The following is a 19,543-nucleotide window of genomic DNA, read 5'->3' as shown; positions in this document are numbered from 1 at the left end:
TAAAGCAAAACAATATACATCAATTCTTAAAGGTAGGCGGATTCATCTTTAAGATTTTTGTCGAATACCCTGTTACTTGTTCCAACATTATAAGAATCAGAACTAAAAACGAAAACGGATTCAACATATACTTGGTAAATCAAAAGCAAAATAATGGGCTTAACAAGAGTATTTATCAATTAATTTGGATTAATTAAAAAGTAACATGGTTTAAGCACTGAAACTTAGAGGCTAGCATATACCAACGCAACTTTTCTATAGCTATTTGACCGTGATTTTAAAAACAACATACCCTGATATTGAGGATATTGTCGAATTGTCGAAGTTCTCTTTGATAATGATCTTTGTTTTGTAAAACTCTTCAGCTTCTTCTATCGTTTCCATCATTCTGTTGCCATTCGTTTCTGGGAATGTTAAAGATAGCAATCCAGCGGAAATTGCTATAAAGTATATAAAAAACATTACTTTTGTAGTCGAAGAAACTTGGTGAGGGTTTTACCGATTGATATAAATTTAAATTGTTTTTATTACCAACCAAATACTCCGAATATTGTGTTGGGTAACCAGGCTACATAATCTTGAAGTAAAATCAAAAACGGGGCAAGTATTCCACCAAATCTTGCAACAAGTGATCCGGTTCCGATTCCATTGCTCCTGTATGATCAAATGGATATGTCAAACTTTAAACATGTTATTAAAATGTTTAGTTAAAAAAACAGTTGCTAGATTTTAAATACATACCTTATAACGGTTGGATATAACTCTCCTGTTAGATTGTATATCACAGCAAACGACCCGGAAATACCAAACTTCGCTGTAAATGCTAGTATCAAGCCAAATGTGATGAGTCCTAGCAATATTTAATTAAATCTGATGTGCTTGGTAAGGTTAAAGCAATCCTTTTGTTAACATATATATGTTAACGCAAAGCTAGCTTACCTTGGCCATCTCCTTCATAAGTTTTAACAATCACACTTAATATGAGCCCCACTCCAGCTATTAGAAGCATTGCACATAGCAATATTTTTCGTCCAATTTTATCCATCAATAAAATACAAACAAAATAGGAAGCTATCTCAAATACTCCATCTAAAATGTGGCTTTTATGTATTGTACATATATGTTTAAAAATATAAAGGCATAACAATATAAAGAGATGTATTTCAAACTTAAGTATTTAATTTTAACATAAGGTACATTGCTGCGCTTGAAATACCTTGTTATGTTGACTTACTTAATGTGTTGTTAACAAATATATTCCCAGTTAAAGCTCCTGCATTTAATGAGATTCCATAATACACGAAACTGTTAACAAACCTATAATACAAATGTTGCAAATTGAACTTGTTTTATGGTTTTAATTTAGTAGTTTGTGCATTACTGTCATTACTTAAAATTATAAATAAGGTTTAAATATTTTACTTACCAATTAAACACAACTTTTAAAGTTAAAATTCGGGTCTGTGGATATCTAAACAGATCCAGAGTAGAATATTTTCGATCAGGTGTTGCTTTTAAATTATCTTTATTAATCTGAAAATTATTTTTTAAATGTAATAAAAAAATAGATTCTATGTCGTGCAAGGTAGAATTTTTTTTTTAGGTTACCATTAAAAAATGTTGGTCGTAAAGCAGTCGCAACACACAAAATATTGCGAATCACACTACCCAGGACTTTAAAACTATTTTTTCATAATACTGTTAATTTTATCACGTTTTGTTAGTTATCATTGCATAAGGCCACGTTAATACTATAGCGTATAATTATTAGCTATGATCACATATTTTTAACTTCAGTTTTCAATAGTTAAGCAGAAAAATAACGTTGCTCCTAATAAGGCCGTAAACTAGAAATATTGCGCAACACAACTTATAATTTGTAAATTATTTTTTTCATCATATTGATATATTCTAAATCATGAATCATCAGGTTTCATTGCTTGTTTTTTTAAATTAAAATTAATAAAAATTTTGAAATATTTCAGAAATCAACTTTAAAATCATTTACCTCAGCTTTTTTATATTCTTCTTCCGTGATTTGTACTTTGTTTAACTTTGCCATTAAATTTATGACCTTGTAAATAAAAAAAACCTATGTTAAATTTTATTATGAAATTACTAATCGACAATGTCCAATATTTAAGAATATTAATAAATTACATTCTAACAAAAAAAAATTTCTTTAATGTTTGAAATAGGTATATTTAAAAAAAAAATTTTTGTTTTAAATCAATAAAAAGAAAATGACTTTTTTAAAGTTTCTTAACATATACCAACGGCATTTTGTTTGAAAAATAATTATGTTTAGAATAGGAGTATTAAATAATTTTTGAAAAGTGCATGGGTTACCTTTTTCCCTTGTTCGTCTTTGTTTTTTGTAAACAACCATCTTGGTGATTCAGGTATAAGCAAAGCAATTAAAATAAAGGGAGAACCAAGCAAAGAACATACCAACTAAAAACATAATGTTTAATAATTATAATGATTAGAGTATATTTTATTATTATTTAAAACCTGGACAAATAATATAGCTTGGTTTGGTGACCATGTCACAATTTACTATAAAATCTTTATGTTAACATTTACATTTATGGCATGTTTAATTGCCAAAATTTTACTTAATTAAAGGGTGCATATTAAATATATTAAATGTACAATATTACCTGTTAAACTTCTATTGTCAAAATCTAATTAATTTTTTGCAATATGAACTCTTTTGTGTAAGTTAGAAAAGGTTAAGTTACTTTAGCAGTTTTAATTAAGATCATAAAAATAACTAATAAAACGTCTAAAGGGTAACAAAAATGTTTACAGCAGTACCATCATATCGTGCCAATCTCTCCAGTTGTAAGCCACACCTCCCATTATCATATAACCCAGAGAGAAAAACATTCCGTAAGCCATCCCGTAAATTGTTCGCCACTCGGAACCAACTAGTTCCATTACTTTAAAAAAGGCAGAAAAATTATAACGTTTTTTTAAAGTCTTAAACATATATTATAGTAAATCCAAAATATTTTATGAACAATGTTAAAGGACTACTTGTTTAAATCCTATAGCCTAGGTTATTACTGCTCATTGCTTATGTTTCTTAGCTAACCAAGTAGACCACCTTATTTTTTACAAAGTAACTTACAATATACAAAAGTTGCGATCATTCCGCCCGTACTAAATATAGCAATTAAAACACGAAGTACAATATAAAGTTCAACTGATGTTGTAAAGTATAAACCCAGCATGCATCCGAACACTCCAAATGTTGTGATGATCATTGTAAATTTGCGACCAAATCTTTAAATACAAATTTATTTAACTTTTTTAAAAGGCTATAAGCATTTAAAATATATCTTTTATATGAAAATTTATTTAGACTTTTTGTTTTAAGGTCGAAAGTTATCAGCGTATAGTTTGTCACGACTTGCTTGGGTAGTTTGGGTAGTATAAAATAAGTTTTACTTACGCATCAGATAAGTTTCCAAAGAAGAGAGACCCTAACAACATCCCAACGTAATACATAGACGACGATAAGGCGTTAAGGTAGTTTAGATCACATACCAAGTTAAACTAAATAAAAAAAAGCATTAAAAAAGTTACAGATATATAGATGGTAATTATAAGATATACTATTGGTAGTGCTGCAACTTCTAAAAGACAAGTTTTGTTTGCCTATTTAAGTCCTATTAAACTTAAGCCGGGATTAGGTAATATATTAATAAGTCAATAGACTTCAAAATTTTTGCATGAAGGATAATTTATTATGCCCGAAATTGCACGTACCTCCGTTATGACGGTGTTGTAAAATAAACTATTGTCATAGTGGTAACCTTTATCGCATGGAATTATCGGGTATGTTGTGTTTACGCATTCTAAAGATCCGTTTGTACACCCATTTAAATTATATCCATATCTATAAAAGGTGTTTAGATTTAATAGTTATCGAATACCTTTATGTTTATGTATTAAAATGACTTCACAGTCTTGACATGCAAAGCGGTTAAAATAAAAAGTCTAAATTAAGCTGCGCCATGCAACTATAAATATAATGTAAAACCTTTAGGTAAATATAACAATTTATGGACTTATGGAGGACCTCAACAGAAAAATAAGGCCAGCTTATATGTTTTTTTAAACTGTACTGAGTTTAAAACTGTAATCAAAAATATTTTTGGGCTTGTAATAAGCCTGATTTGATGTTTTAAACTTCGACGAGATACCCTTTATGACGTCACCGGGTTGTACGCGAGTTTATTAGCTATATGATGCGGTCATAAGCTGTTTTAAAGTCCTACGAGTTTTCTATAAAAGTTAAACTGTTATAAAATTGTTTATAAGCTTACCCACGGATAGTAGTACATTACACGAGTGTTTCAATTCGTTTAGATACGCAATAAATAACGATTTTAGGCATGTTGCAAGAGTTTACATTTGCCTGTTTTTGTTTAAACAATTAGACTCTTATCGCCATGCCAAACTGACTCGATTTATCATATAGCAATACATAAAATTATTTACTAAACGCTTAAAAATTGCTACACGCTTAAAAAATTTGGTATTTACTACACGCTTAAAAATTGGTATCATTTTATAAAAGGCAAAAAAAAGTGAAGTCGCAAAAATGCAAACAGCTTTTATTAAAAATTTAAACCTTCAGAATAATTGTTATAGGTCTTTTAAGATAATCTGTAAACCATAGTTATGTCTTTTGATGCACAATTACAACCCTTTGCATTTGAACCAGTTGGGGAGACTGAAATTACTAATGACAGTGATGAGAGTTGTGTTGTTTTACAAAAAACTTAGCATATTCGTTCGTGTATAATTTGAAAACACTGCCAACTAAATAAAAGAGTCTAAGTTGCAAAGAAATTTTAAATTTTGAACACGCATTTATACAAGGACATTGTTTTTTAAAAACCCTTTATTTAATGTAGTTTGTCTCAATAGAAATATACTAAAAGTTGCATTACTTATAAATTTATAATAAGCAAATTTTGTGAAAAATAACAAATAATTTGGCCTGTTTTATACATACAATCACACAGTGGCATATACTAACTTCTTTTAACAGCTAAACGCAGATATCACAAAGATTGCGTTCGGCAGTCTGGCAATAAAACAATGTTTTCTAATAGGCATAAAAACTATTTTGCCACATCTAAACAAATAAAAACACTAGTGAAATGTAGAACTATCCTTCGGGAAGCTGATAAACGTTTTTATAATAGTTTACCTTTTATAGAAAACTCGTACTACTTTAAAACAGATCATGATCACAACGTATAGCTAACAAATTTGCGTACAACCCGGTGATGTCATAAAGGGTTTGCCGTCGAAGTTTAAAACTTCGAATCAGGCTTATTACAGACACACAAATATTCTTGAAAACAGTTTTAAACCCAGTACAGTTCAAAACAACATATTAACTGGCATTATTTTTCTGTTGAGTTCCCCTTTAAGCCGGTATTTTCAAAAAGGAATTACGAAAAACTTTATTGAACCTGTAGCAAGTATTTTCTGGTGTCGTGTAATTTAGAATATCCGCTTCTGTTAAAAAGCCGTATTCAGTTTTATTGTCAAGAGGTGGAACGTTACATCTAAACGTTAAAAATGAATTTACGATTCAAGTTATATTAAAAAATATTTTAATTGATAATATATTAAAGCGTTGGATCTCTATTAGCGTCGCCCGTCGGTTAAAACGAGTAGTACTAAAATAAATGCGGAAAGAGCAGAATGTACAAAAGAAGATTAGGGCAAGGTTATAATATTAGGCCCATTCCGCATTTTATAAAGTTGGCGGACGACGCTAGAAGAGCCTCGCTTTAATAAGAAATGCATTTATGTGGTGTTTAAAATAAACTTAAATTATTTAGCATACACTCACATAAGCTCACCTGTTAAAACATTAATTTATATATCTCTGTTTGTTAAGATCTAAAACATACACTACTGTACCGAAGTGATTTAAAAAACAATTTTAAAGTTTTACCTTTTGTCAGGACTGTATGCAATAAAAACAGTCGCAAGTGCGTTAAACCCAGCATAAATGTTATAAAACGATATCATAAAAAATGCGATGATTTGAGCTAATCCATTAGAACCAAGTTTTTTTAATAACGTGTCGAATTGAATAGTCATTTTTGCTGTCTTTAAATAACTATTTTTTGTTATAGAAATAGCTGCAGGGCAGAAGATAAGTTATGATAATAATTTTTTTTTATGAAAAAAAAAACTTTGCTAGAACTCAATAGGCCTGCTAGAAATAAGGCATTTAAAGGCCTAATAATAATCTTAGTATTTAACAAATTTTGTCTGTAAATTTATTTATTTACATTTTTATAGGGCCTTATTGTATACGACGCAATTCTTTATATACTTGCAAACTTCTGTCGATTAAAAGGTTAACAATCGTAAAGTTTACTTAAGTGTTTGCACAAGGCAAAGCATCATAATCTACTTGTTAGCAACTCTTGTCAAATATTTGCACATTGAGATTTTTTCTTTAATTAAAAATTCTGCAGTTTACATGGTAGCAAAATGGGGTTAAGTGGGAGGGCTATAAGCAACATAAAATATAAATCTTACTTTATGTTATTAAATATTTTATCGTGAATGTTAGTTAGGTCGAGGCGCATTTAGTAAAATAATTAAATTTGAGTTTTTAAAATTCGTAAATTAGTCATAAAAAACTTTTTAATTATTATTATTTTTGCTTATTTTTAGAAATATATTGCTTAGATTAGTTGGGTTCTAAAGGTGTTACCAAAATTCGATTTAAAATTTGTAACTTTTTTGTGATTTTTTCATAGTGCCAAAATAAGGTCAAGTGGGGGCGCTATAGGCAATATAAAATATACCTCTAACTTTAATATTTGAGTAAAATGTTTTATGTTGAGTGTTAGTTCGGTCAGGGTCGCATCCAATCAAATATTTAAATTTAGGTTTTTAAATTTTGTAAATATTAATAAATTTGTCATAACTTTATTAGTGACTAAAAGTTTTTGCTAATTTTGTAAAATACGTTGTTTAGACTACTTGGGTTTTAATAGCTTTACCGAAATTTGATTTGAAGCCTGTAACTTTTTTGCGATTTTTTTCTCATGGTAGCAAAATGAGGTCAAGTGAGGCGCTATAGGCAATATGAAATATACCTCTTACTTTTTTCTTTGGTAAAATGTTTTATTTTAAAAATTAGTCAGGTAAATTGCATCTAATAAAATATTTGAATTAAAATTTTGAAAATTCAAAAAATATTAATAAATTTGTCTTGACGGAATGTTATTTCCACTAGGCTATCTATATTTCATTTAACAAACCAAATACCCTGCAATTGTAAGTCTACTGAAGATTTAAACGTAAAAAACCTGTTTTACAAAATAGAGAAAAATAACGTGGATTGCTCGATCGGCACAAAACCTTAGGACAGGAGTTTTCAACCTTTTTTGCTCATGGCCCACTAAATTTAGTAAGAAATGGCGTTGCCCCTTTAACGTTTAAAGAAAAACAAGTTTCAACATCACAATAAATCAAACAGTTAAACATTTACACAAATTTATTGAGAAGGTTGTTGCTGTATTTTGTCACAAGACTTTGTATTCTGGGTGCAGTCAACGAGAGTGCGCAGCGTATGTCAGCTGCAACATCAAGTCTGTTCTTGGATTTTATGTTTAATAGGGATGAAAAGGCTGACTCACACAAACACATATTAATAAAAGCGCAATTTTTCAGTGTTTAGGTAAAATGAATCAAATAACAGTTTTATTAGGAGTTATAAGTGATTTGTTTTTACTTATTTTAATAATTCAAATTCAACAAACCGAGCAACTTAAAGTTAAAAGGTATTTGCGGAACTTATTTTATATAAAAAAATTTAATTTTTTGGCGAATTTATTTTTATGAACAACTTTACTATAATTTATTTTTCACTTAATATGTTAAGAGAATTGAAGGCGATTGATGACAACATTGCCTACGTTGCCCGTCAACTATTACATCATGCCTCCTAGTATTGTTTATTAAAAAGAACCGGATTTGGATTTTGAAGTCGCTTCGATCGATTGTCTTAAATCTAAAAGTAAGAAAACATAAAAGATGACGTAACGTAACGGCCTATATGACGTAACCGCTTATAAAACGTAACTTCCTATATGACGTAATAGTTTTTAAAAAGAGTTTTTTAAATGTATTTTGGCAGATGCTTTCTTTATAAAATCTGCTGCTGGAAATTACATGAGAAGAAAATTACCTCGCCGAACGTGGGCGTCCGTGAGTTGAAAGGTGTAATGTTTTACACAGTTTTTATTGTTGGAAAATCGCTAGTTAGGCAATTATATGAAGTCGCTAGAACGACTAAATATCTACCCATCGATGACGTATGAGGGACTGGAGTGTTACGTAACAAGGTTGGATTGCCGGATGAAATGGTGATAACCCATGAGTTAAAAATTGCGACTTATTTTAGAGGTTTCGCTGGAAAGGGAGGCAACTCAAAACGCGACTTTATGATGAAAGAATGAAACCCAATTTTTAGTTATTTTAAAAACAATTTGATTTGTTTTAAATACTAATAAAATTCATTTATAAAAATTTTAATTCAATTTTTAATCTGAAAATTAAAGATTTAATTTGTTTAATTTAACATCGAAGGAATATAATATTAAAACAGAAAAAGGAAGTGGCTATGTAGAAACACAACCTAAAAATTACTACATTAATATTGTTCTTGCTACTTTTACGGCTCTAAAATTTTATAGAACCATAATATAAAAATAATTTAAAACAATATTTTAAAGAGGTTAAAAATTTTCAATTTTTTTAGGAGGGATTTAAAGACGCGGACTTAATCATTCATTTAAGAAAGCTACAGCAATTCTGATATAAGGAAAATACAACTTATAATATATAATGGAGTTTGGTGGACCATATATGTAAATCCTATTCATAGACCAACAAAAAAAATAAAACTGTCGTTTTTATGATAAGATAACTTAACCCTTTATACAATTATTTTGATTTTTAGATTGCTGTACATATTTAAAACAAAGAAAACTGGAAGACAAGTTCACTGTTAAACTATCCAATAATAAAAGGTGAGTCCAAATTTTTTATATATCGTATAATTTAAAAAAGATTTAACTTAACTTTATCATTTAACTAATTTCTTATTTGTCTTAACTGATATAATTATATTTATATTAGTTTAGATAAAATGTTATGATTTTGTATGTTTATTAATCTAAATTTATTTTTTCAGGCAAAGTTACACTGCCTATTTTGGATTAAGGCTTTTAACAAAAAAGCAATGAAGTTTAAAGCCATTCACATCAACGGTAATTACAATTCTTGAACATATAATTTTATTATGGATGTGCCAAATTAGAAATAGTTTGCTTGTACAAAAACTTAATAATAAGTAAAAGCTGGGCCTAGTATTACTAACAACACAAATATTAATAGTTGACATTACTTATGTTTTGGCAAATAGCGAGCATATGGTATGCAGCTAAAAATTTAATATACTTTCTACCAGCAAAAAAATGCTTATTAACAAGTCATTGCAAACTTAAGTTAAATATGGGACCATTAAATATACCTACTAAAGGTAATTTTTTACCCTAAAGCATAAGTTTAATAAATTTATTTTATTTTAACAGAATGGTTTATGAATGATAATTCTGCAAAATAGGCAACGTGGAATTGCTAGATCTTCAACTGCTCCAAAGTAAGTTTTGATTTATTTTATTGTTTTCCATGCACCAGGCTTTCAAGTAGGTAAACGACTATGTCACATTTTTTAATTTTATGGTATTGTTCTATGTAAATTAACACTTTTATTAAAAATTGATGAAATCCCAAAACCTAAAATATTATATTTTATTTGGTGCGCATTGGTCTAACTAACATTCCAGATAAAATATTTTTTGAAAATTTTCAGTGGAACAAAAGTTTAAGCTAATTATTATTTTGGGTTTAATTAAGTCACCTGATATTTTTGGCCAATGATTTTGCATAAAATTTTTTAAAAAACATAAAAAATTTTAAATAAAAAAATAATTGTTTTGTTAGAACTGCACAGGTCCAATTAACTTGTTTACAAAATATTTTTTTTTAATATTAATATTTATAAAAGTTATGACACTTTTATTAAAAATTGGTGAAGTATTAAAACCTATAATATTTTATTAGACTCGCATTGGCCTAACTAACATTCAAGATAAAATATTTCGCAAAAACTTTTAATAGAACGAAAGTTTGAGCAAATATTTATTTTAGGTTTAATAGGTCACATGATATTTATTGCCAATAATATTGCATAAAAATTTTTTGAAAAAAAAAAAATTTAAACCGAAAGAAAATTGTCTGGGTTAAAAAATAATTTTTGTTTGTTTAATATATTTAAATGCTTGTTGGGGGATTCAAAAATTAAAGATCAATTTTAATTATCAAAATGTTGGTCTAATGTATATAAATACCAATAAGAGAAAATGTGTTCAAAACTTTTTTTTATTGCAGCTAAATTCCTAATTGTTTATTAAAATTTAAAGATTGATATTTTAAAACTTTTAAATCGATTTCGTTTTGAAATTTTTAGTCTAATAATTAAAAAAAGGTTTAATCTAGTAATTAAATACGTAATGTTTGATTAATTAGTTTAGTTAATATTTTAATTAAGTAATGTTTATGCTCATCTGTATTTACAATAAAGATTAATTTTAAAAATAATCAAATAATTTCGAACCATATTTTATATATCAAATAAATCCGTAAATTTTTAAGAAGCTTATGATTGACATAAATAATTCACGCTAATCTTTAAACAGAGGTTATCGGTTAGCTATAACCATAAAAAAACCTGTCCAGGCCATAACAATAAAAAACTTCAAGTAGTGTAATTGTACTTTGGTAAACACTTTGAAGACAGATACGCTATGTTTATATGTAAACAGAATACCTAGCTACAACAGTTAAATGTTTTTAAAGCATAGTACAACGGCCACCTAAATACAATTAGTGATTGTAGGCAAGCGAAAGTCATAAAGGAATGTTAGCGAAATCGTTTTGCATAATCTCTAAGGTGTCAAAATACCAAAAATCAGTAATTTATTAAATTAAAAGTAAACTTTTAATTATTAATGAAAAATTTTGCGTTAAAATCTAGATACTCGATTACTATTAACAATATAAATAAATTGAAAGATAAGCAAACAAAGTGTAACGAATCCGCCATTTTCTTGTTTACGCTAAGCGTTATCTGTTTTTTTTAGTCACCAACGACGTCAAACCATGTTCCATTAGAATTAAAGTGGTTCAAGTGGACTCGTCATTGTCAACTTTTCTCAAAGGCAATTCGGTGCAGCACAGAGAAGCCTTCTCGTTAAGACACGTGAAACTGTAAACAAAGTCACGTGATTTAGGATCAGTGTTTCCAAATTTATTTAGTAACAAAAATTATTGAATTGATTAAATTGGTAATGCATTTTTTAATTTAATGCACCTTTTTAAAAAATATAAATTGGTAAGCAAGGTTTTGTTTAAAACATAAAAGCAGCTAACTTGCCCCTAAATATTATATATACAACTTTATTGTTTTAAGTATTTTTTATGACATCATTTTTCTATAAACAGAAAAAGCCTTCGCTATTTAAAGCATATGTTGCAAGTTTTTTAAAGCATTTTAATCAATTAATTTACAGGTAATACTTTTTTAATTGTAACAAATAAAAAGCGTTCATAAATCTATATGTAGCAGCAATATATAATTTAATAATGCACAGTAAAAGGTGACATTATGACTAAAAATATTACAATTTTGTACTTGGGTATAATTACCAGTAAAAACTATATTTTAAATTAAATTCAGTTTAAAAGAAACAGTTTTTAAATTATTTTTTAGTTAATAACTTTTAAATATACAGAAAATGCAACATGATTTTAGCAACAATAAAACTAAACATTAAACATAAAAAGTATATAAAAGAAAAATACAAAAAAGAAACCAAAAAATTTAAATCATTTATAAAAGTAAACATAAAATTGTGTATTTATACGAAAATATATTTACAGTATATGCAATATAGTAATATTTTTTAAAACGGTGTTCGTTTAATATGTACAATTTCCCACAAAAAAATTTTCAAATTAGTGTTAAGTTTTTTTTGGCTTTTGGGCATTTGCATGTTCGGATTGTGCAAACTTAAGCCCAAGTAATTAAATATCAACTTTTGTTGAAACAATTTTTCTTTCAATTTTAATTTTATCCACTTTTTCAACATCAGTATTCTCATCACCGATAACATTTAACGGAGAAGATAACACTGCTGACTTTAAAAAATATTTAGATTTTAATACATATTAAAACACTCATTAAAAAGGTTCATAATAACAATTTAGGTACTCAATGTAATCAGTTTTTTAAATAACAATAAAAATTTATATTCAAAAAAAATAACAGTAACTAGCTAGCTTAGTTAAACAAGTTTAACTTGTAAGGCTTGGTAATTTAAAGGGGAACTCAACAGAAAGATAAGGCGAGCTAATATGTTTTTTTGAACTGTACTGAGTTTAAAACTGTAATTAAAAATATTTTTGTGTCTGTAATAAGCCTGATTCAATGTTTTGAACTTCGATGGCTAACCTATTATAACGTCACCGGGTTGTTCACGAATTTGTTAGCCATACGTTATGATGCGGTCATAAACTGTTTTATAGCTGCACGAGTTTTCTAGAAAAGTTAAACTATTATAAAAACGTTTACAAGCTTTCTAAAGGATAGTTCTACATTGCACTAGTGTTTTTATTCATTTAGATGCAGCAAAAAAGTTTTTATGCCAATTACAAACTGGTTCTATTTCCAGACTGCTGAAAGCAAACTGTTTGATATCTGCGTTTAACTGTTAAAAGAAATTAACTTTGATGAAACAGGCCAAATTATTTGTTGATTTTCACAGAATTTGCTTATCATAAGTAATGCAATATTTTGTATATATATTTCTATTGAGACAAACCACATTGAATAAAGGGTTTTCAAAAAAACAATGTCCTTGTATAAATGCATGTTTAAAATTTAAAATTTCGTTGTAACTTAGACTCTCTTTTTCAGTTATCAGAGTGTTTTTAAATTTCACACGAACAGATGCTCAGTTTCTTGTAAAACAACACTACTCCCATCACTGTTATTAGTAATTGCAAAGGATTGTAATTGTGCACCAGGAACAATTTAAGTCTTTAACATCATTTTGGTTTTTAGCAATAGACATAACTATGGTTTACAGAATATCTTGAAAGGCTTATAACAATTATTCTAAAGGTTTAAATTTTTAATAAAAGGCGTTTGCATTTTTGCGATTTCATTTTTTTTGCCTTTTATACAATAATACCAATTTTTATGCATTTAGTTACAGAATAGAAATTACCACATATTATAGCGTTGTTTCACTAACATAATTTTTTATATTGCTACAATTTAAGTCGAGTTAGTTTGGCATGACGATGAGTCTATTTGTTTAATCTAAAACAGTTAAATGTTAACTCTTGTAACATACCTAAAAACTTTATTTTTACTTATCTAAACAATTAAAAACACTTGTGCAATGTAGAATTATTTTTGGGAAAGCTTATAAACGTTTTTATAATAGTTTAGCTTTTATATAAAACTTGTACAACTTTAAAACAGCTTATGACCGCATCAGAGTTTGCCGTTGAAGTTCAAAACATTGAATCAGGCTTATTATTATAAGCCCGAAAATATTTTTAATTAAAGTTTTAAACTCAGTACAGTTTAAAAAAACATATTAGCTGGCCTTATTTTTCTGTAAAGTTCCCCTTTAACTTGTATATTGCTAATATTTAAACTCAAAAATTAAAGACTAGACAACTGGCTTACATTAAAACAATAACAACATCAAAACAGTTTAACTTACAATCTGTGACATAATCTCCACATTTTTTAGCTTCCACAATTCATATTTTCTTCTCATGTGTTTAATTCCGCAATAAAGAGTTAAAATAATAAACAGAATTATAACCATAACCATTGACACAACACTGGTAACTATAGTTTTTGACAACCTAAAAAACAACAAAAATACAATTTATGATTTTAATAAAGATTGGTTGTATGGTAATAATAAATTTAAAAAACAGAAAAAACATTTTCTTACGTGTTGATTACAATTCTTGTCCAAGCTGAAGCGGAAAAATCATGTTTGCTAAAACTTGCTCTTTTTTTGAATAAATAACGATCAGAAAAAAAAACAACATCCGAAGTTTTCCACTCCTCATTTTTGGAACACTTTTCTAAAAATAAAACACTTTTAATTTGCAAGTTGCATGTTGTATGATACAATGGGTCAAAAATAGGATCTTATGTAGAAGCTTATGTTTCAATGCTAAATAAGGATTGTAACTAAATATCCCAAATGGGATTTTTTTTAGTCATATTTAGTTACAATTCCAGTTTTGTTTTATGCCATATGCTACCCCAGTGTTTCTCAACCCCTAGTTAGCGGACTCATTTGAGTTTGCGAAAGGGCCTGGATAAGTCCGCGAGCATAGTTGTTTAAGGAATTACCATTTAGCCATTATAAGTAGTCAGTGCACACTATATTACAAATAAAACGCAGTAAAATTTGCATGACAATTCGCTTAATACTTACCGTATTTAATTTCCATATTTTAATAAAACTGTATTTAATTCCCTTATTATGTGAAATACAGTGCTAACGCCATTTTTTTCGTCAGAAGGCTATTAAACTACCTTATTTTTATGTCTATGGCTTAAGTCCGCTTATATTTAGGCCAACTTGAAAATAGTCCATGGGCTTAAAAGGTTGAAAACCACTAGGCTATACCATGTGATCCAAAAACATAAAAGTAAAATAAAAATCAAGTTATTAAAAATTTTAAACTTTTAACTTTTACAACAACAATCAGACAACTTATTACTTTACCCCATATTGTGGTATAGGGTTTAAAAATATAGGACAATTGTAAGAAAATTAGTTATTACCTAAAGCTAGAAACTTAATTCTGGTGTAATCCTCATCAAGTAGTGAATTAATACAAACGTCTCCTTTCCATAGCATTATTAAATTACATTGTGATGTAAAGTTACTTGGTAGATTCCTGGATTCTGTTGCATTTAGTGCACATTCTACTGGTCCGCTGGGTACACCGATATTACAATTATACTGATTTGTTATAAAATAGTTAGGAACAGAAAATACACAAAGTTCGATCCAAAGTGCGCACTCGTCTTCGCCGTTTTGCGCAAATTCGATAGCTTTGTCTAGATAACAACTATAGTTGGGCAGTTCCGATAAACAGTAATCTTGTTTTTGGGTTAAGTTTACACTTAAACAGTTTTGGTTCACCACAGTTGCTTTAATATTTCCAATTACTGGCAAAATACCCAAATACCAAATAAACAAGTTCATAACAACATAACTAACTGTTGACGCTAAAGACAAAATCACTTAACTAATGTTATAAAAAGAGCGTGTCGGATCGTAAGGATCGAATGGATAATTGACTTGACCGAATGGATTAAACAAGTCGTATGTGTTATAAAGGTAATCTAAATGGGTATGGGTTGGAGTTTCATTTATGCGACTATTTGATTTATGTAATCCCTTTGATATTAATTTAATATAGATTCGATTTATTCAATACAACTTGTCCATTGGATCCATTTGGTCCATTGGATCCATTTGGTCCATTGAGATCCATCATACACACTACTTTATAAGGTTGATTAAATAGAAATTAAACCAAAAAGAAAGTATATAAAAACGGATAAACACAAAACATGGATTGTAAAAAAGTCATGACTCTTTTGAGCCACTTACATTAACTGGTCAAAATTTTAAACAATTTACATTTTAATCTGTTAAAGTTAACACATGTGTTAAAATATATTACAACTATACACTAAAAATAAGATGTCGTGGACCATTTAACCAAAATGACAATAATTGGGCCACGTATTCGTCTACTCGATATCGCGAATACTATAATTTTTAAGGCACTAGTTTATATTTGGATAAAAACAGATTCATTGAAATTTACTTAATTTTAAACGTAAAATTTTTTAACTGGTTAGTATAAATAATACTTACTTGTATTTTGTTCGTAAATAACCATAGGAGATATTTTTGATAGGCCTAAATTGAAACTAATTAAATTTTTCTCAAAGCATTTAATGAACTGAAAAGAAACTTTTTCTGCTGTCAACAAGCCAATAAAGGATACATATACATCAATTAATTGTAAATGATAAACTAAAAATAGTCAACCAAAAGATGAGATTTGAAAGAGACCTAGTTTATTCAACCCAACAATTTCTTGCTACCAGTAGTGTTGCAGGAAGCTATGGAGACTAAGCTTAAGATTTTGTTTTTATTATTTGTTGTGCAAATTGTCAACGGTTTATCTAAAGGTGGAGAAAATTGTGTTAGTTACACCATTAATCACAACTATCCAGCGTCGGACTTTGACGAAAACAACAACAACAACAACAATATCAATAACAACAACGAAGAAATAAGAAGATTACAAGGTTCCGCGGGAAAGCGTGGTCCTCCCGGAGTCAAAGGGAATAATGTGATCATAAAAACGTATTTATGACTTATTTAAAAAAAATGTTACACATATAAACGTAGTTTATATTGATTTCTATTTGTTAAACAAGGAAGCTAAATTTTTTCAATTAAGTTTAACAATTTTCACTCGCCTTTTGCCGTCCAATACTTTGTTTTGAAACAATTATATTTAAAAATAATAACTATTCATATATTCAAAATTAATAACGCATTATTTCACCCAAATTTTACTTTATTTTGAATTAAGAATTATCAGTGCCTTTTCTGTCGGCAGACTAAAAAATATTGGTCTTGCCTTATGTCGTAGCTGAATTTAGCATATAGTTATAGGTATGTTTTATGGCATGTACACTTTCCGGCAACGCCTATGGTTTTAATTTTTTAAACATTTAATGTTGAGTTTACAGATAAGATACACGCTATAAAATGTTGTTGTTATTAATTTAAATGTTAGTAAAATAACGAGCCTATCCCCAGAATTTTTAGCAAAGTCTGTAGAGAACTGAATCGCACAGGTTAAATAATTGTCCAGTAGCATGTTAATATAACTAAATTCCTTAGTAAACCCATACTCAAATAGAATCGTAGATTAACATACTTTTATTGACATATCGTAACGTTTTCTGTCGCTTCTTCGTTTACCTATTTCGTAAACTACTAATCTCGCACCAAGTTCAGTGTAAGCGATTTATTTACAGGACGATTGTTAAACACTATAGAGCAACTAAACACAACCTTTCATTGGCACAACAACTCTTATACCATTCATTTCTTACAGTTACATGTCACAAGTCACGTGATACAGCTCACAAGGATAAGGTGTGCCCAAGTGATCAAAGGTGTAAGCACGTGACTAAGGACAGATAACAAGTTACAGAAAACATAAAAATGGCAGATTTGTTACAATATGCACAAAAAGGATGGTTATTAAACAATACTACATTACGCCAAGTTGTTTTAAATAAACGTTATCCACACGTAAAATACACTAGCTTCTCCGTTCTAGTGCTAATTCAAAGCGATACATTAACCAAAAGGGTTTAGACAAGTAACGAAAAAGGCTACTACTAGCATACAGACACATACCTAAACTACGACATACGTCCACCAAAAGTCTCACGATACAGTAAGTAACAACATAACAGACAGGACATAAAACAGTTTTTTAGGCCTAATTTAAAATTAACGGCGATTAAACATACTTAGGATTAAATATTCTCAATTGAACATCGAATTAAATTTGGTAACTCTTATTACCTTATGGGTAATATAATTTGTACTTAAATAAAAAAGGTAATACTTAGTTTTTCATACCCTTTTGAGTAACTAATATATGGATATCTATTGTTGCTCTGTATTTATTTTATTGTTAAGTATTTGTACCGCCTTTTATTGCACAGGATGGCAGCAAGTTCACACAGTTAACTTTTTTGGTTCGTAGAACTAAAGTTATTATTTTGCCCCGAGTCTTATTTTTGTTCATCATATGAGTTGGTTCTGGTTGATAATATTTGTAAATGCGTTCTGCTTTTTTTGACCCTAGTTGCAAAGTCAAAAGTGAGTGTGATCTTTTTGTTCTGTGTAAACCAACATCACAGCTGTTTTGAGGCTAGAAAGCATTTGCAGTATGTTTAATTGCGATGCAAAGTACTCGTCTACATGTCCAAAATGCTTTTGCGTTAAAACTATTTTTTTATTCCTAATAAGCTACGAGAAATTCACATAAAATAAAAAATAGAGAACTAACTAGCAAACCATTTTTAATATTAAAAACAAAGTTATGTTATTGAAAACAATTTATTTTTAAGGGTGAAATCGGAAGTATTGGACCAGTTGGACCACCGGTAGATCCAACATTTTTACAAAATTTGATTGATGAAAGAATTATTGCAATGACAGGTTGTTATAAAATCTAGATATAATCGTGTCAAGTATGACTCTAAAATTAATAACATTGATTTTTTTAAACAGGTATTGTAAAAACATGTGCGTACAAAGAACCAGGAAGTCCATCTGGAAATTATCTCATTAATCCCATACCACAGTTGTCGTTACCATTCCACGTGTATTGTAATTTCTCCGATCCACACAATCCAAGTAAGCCGCCCCAAACTATTAAAACTAAAATGTAGAGCTAATTTTTATTAACTTATTTTTAATAACAGTTACCATGTTGGGAAATGATTTTGAAACTGAAAAAGAAGTAATAAATTGCGAAACATACAAATGTTCAAGTCAAACCGTTAATTACGACGTTGCCATGCAGCAAATAGTTTCCGTTATTGAAGCTTCACTTACATGCCGACAGTTTATTAAAGTAAGGCCTTAGTAATGTTAATAGAGATTATTTTTTATCGGTAAAAATCTTTACAATTCTGTAAAAAAAAAAAATTTTTATTCCCTGTAGGCTACGTGCATTTAATAGATGAAATAGTTATGTTTTTTGATTTATTCTAGTTGCGATGTCTCCAATCATTGCTTTTTTACAGCAATAGTAATCCTGGAGGCGCATGGGTGTCACGTGATGGAGTGGACCGACATTATTGGGGAGGAGCGACACGTGACTTTTATTGCGCGTGTGGTGAAGATGGTATTAGAACTTTATTTGATAAGTTTTTGCTTACAGCTAACCATAACTATTTATTTCTGTTATCATAGGGACATGTGAAGATTCATCAAAAAAATGCAATTGTGACAAAAATAGCCTTCCAGAAACCTTTGACGAAGGTTATTTAACGAACAAGGACCACCTACCAGTTATTGGGTTAAAACATGGAGATGCAGGGGATTCTAGTGAAACAGCTTGGCACACTTTAGGAAAGCTCGAGTGTTTTGGAAAAGCTTAAAACAAATAATAACACTAATGTGGTATGGCATTACCCTTCTTTTAACTGTATTAATCATACTTTTTATAAATTGTATTCGAAGTACCATATAAAACCACT

The 19,543-nt window shown here is 28.8% G+C and overlaps 2 protein-coding genes and 1 pseudogene across 4 annotated transcripts; 1 reads left to right on the top strand and 2 right to left on the bottom strand.

The window, feature by feature from the left end:
• Nucleotides 1–26: 26 nt before the first annotated feature.
• LOC145750746 (organic cation transporter protein-like) lies at nucleotides 27–6,138 on the bottom strand (annotated as a pseudogene).
• Nucleotides 6,139–11,152: 5,014 nt separating this feature from the next.
• LOC145750643 (uncharacterized) lies at nucleotides 11,153–15,514 on the bottom strand. Of its 3 annotated transcripts, none has more exons than XM_082566720.1 (4): nucleotides 15,008–15,514; nucleotides 14,160–14,295; nucleotides 13,920–14,067; nucleotides 11,153–11,389 (listed from the first exon to the last, which is right to left on the bottom strand). In XM_082566720.1, exons 1-4 carry the CDS (start codon nucleotides 15,432–15,434, stop codon nucleotides 11,375–11,377), a joined length of 726 nt encoding a protein of 241 aa, XP_082422846.1. In that variant the 5' UTR covers nucleotides 15,435–15,514; the 3' UTR covers nucleotides 11,153–11,374. The 3 variants fall into 3 exon arrangements, with proteins under 3 accessions (XP_082422846.1, XP_082422845.1, XP_082422844.1); XM_082566719.1 differs by lacking the exon at nucleotides 11,153–11,389 and adding an exon at nucleotides 11,427–12,317 and having other exon boundaries at nucleotides 15,008–15,513; XM_082566718.1 differs by lacking the exon at nucleotides 11,153–11,389 and adding an exon at nucleotides 11,498–12,321 and having other exon boundaries at nucleotides 15,008–15,510.
• Nucleotides 15,515–18,852: 3,338 nt separating this feature from the next.
• On the top strand, nucleotides 18,853–19,444 carry LOC145751528 (contactin-associated protein like 5-3-like). Its single transcript, XM_082567701.1, has 3 exons — nucleotides 18,853–18,915; nucleotides 19,056–19,188; nucleotides 19,257–19,444. The coding sequence occupies exons 1-3, from the start codon at nucleotides 18,859–18,861 to the stop codon at nucleotides 19,442–19,444; spliced, it is 378 nt and encodes a 125-aa protein (XP_082423827.1). The 5' UTR covers nucleotides 18,853–18,858.
• The last annotated feature ends 99 nt before the right edge of the window (nucleotides 19,445–19,543 follow it).

Source organism: Corella eumyota, chromosome 4, assembly GCF_963082875.1.
Source record: "Corella eumyota chromosome 4, kaCorEumy4.1, whole genome shotgun sequence".
NCBI classification, from domain to species: Eukaryota; Metazoa; Chordata; class Ascidiacea; order Phlebobranchia; family Corellidae; genus Corella; species Corella eumyota.
Note: the sequence above shows the minus strand (reverse complement) of the source record. Positions and strands in the feature narration are given on the sequence as shown.

Bases quoted from the DNA above. Each gene is read 5' to 3' on its own strand.
- LOC145750643 (XM_082566718.1), bottom strand. From the start codon at position 15,434: ATGAACTTGTTTATTTGGTATTTGGGTATTTTGCCAGTAATTGGAAAT. The intron at 14,296-15,007 runs GTAATAACTAAT...TTTTATTTTTAG, and splicing joins AATTAAGTTTCTAGCTTTAG to AAAAGTGTTCCAAAAATGAG. The intron at 12,322-13,919 runs GTAAGTTAAACT...TATTTTTTAAAG, and splicing joins TGGAGATTATGTCACAGATT to TCAGCAGTGTTATCTTCTCC.
- LOC145751528 (XM_082567701.1), top strand. From the start codon at position 18,859: ATGCAGCAAATAGTTTCCGTTATTGAAGCTTCACTTACATGCCGACAG. The intron at 18,916-19,055 runs GTAAGGCCTTAG...GATTTATTCTAG, and splicing joins CATGCCGACAGTTTATTAAA to TTGCGATGTCTCCAATCATT. The intron at 19,189-19,256 runs GTATTAGAACTT...CTGTTATCATAG, and splicing joins TTGCGCGTGTGGTGAAGATG to GGACATGTGAAGATTCATCA.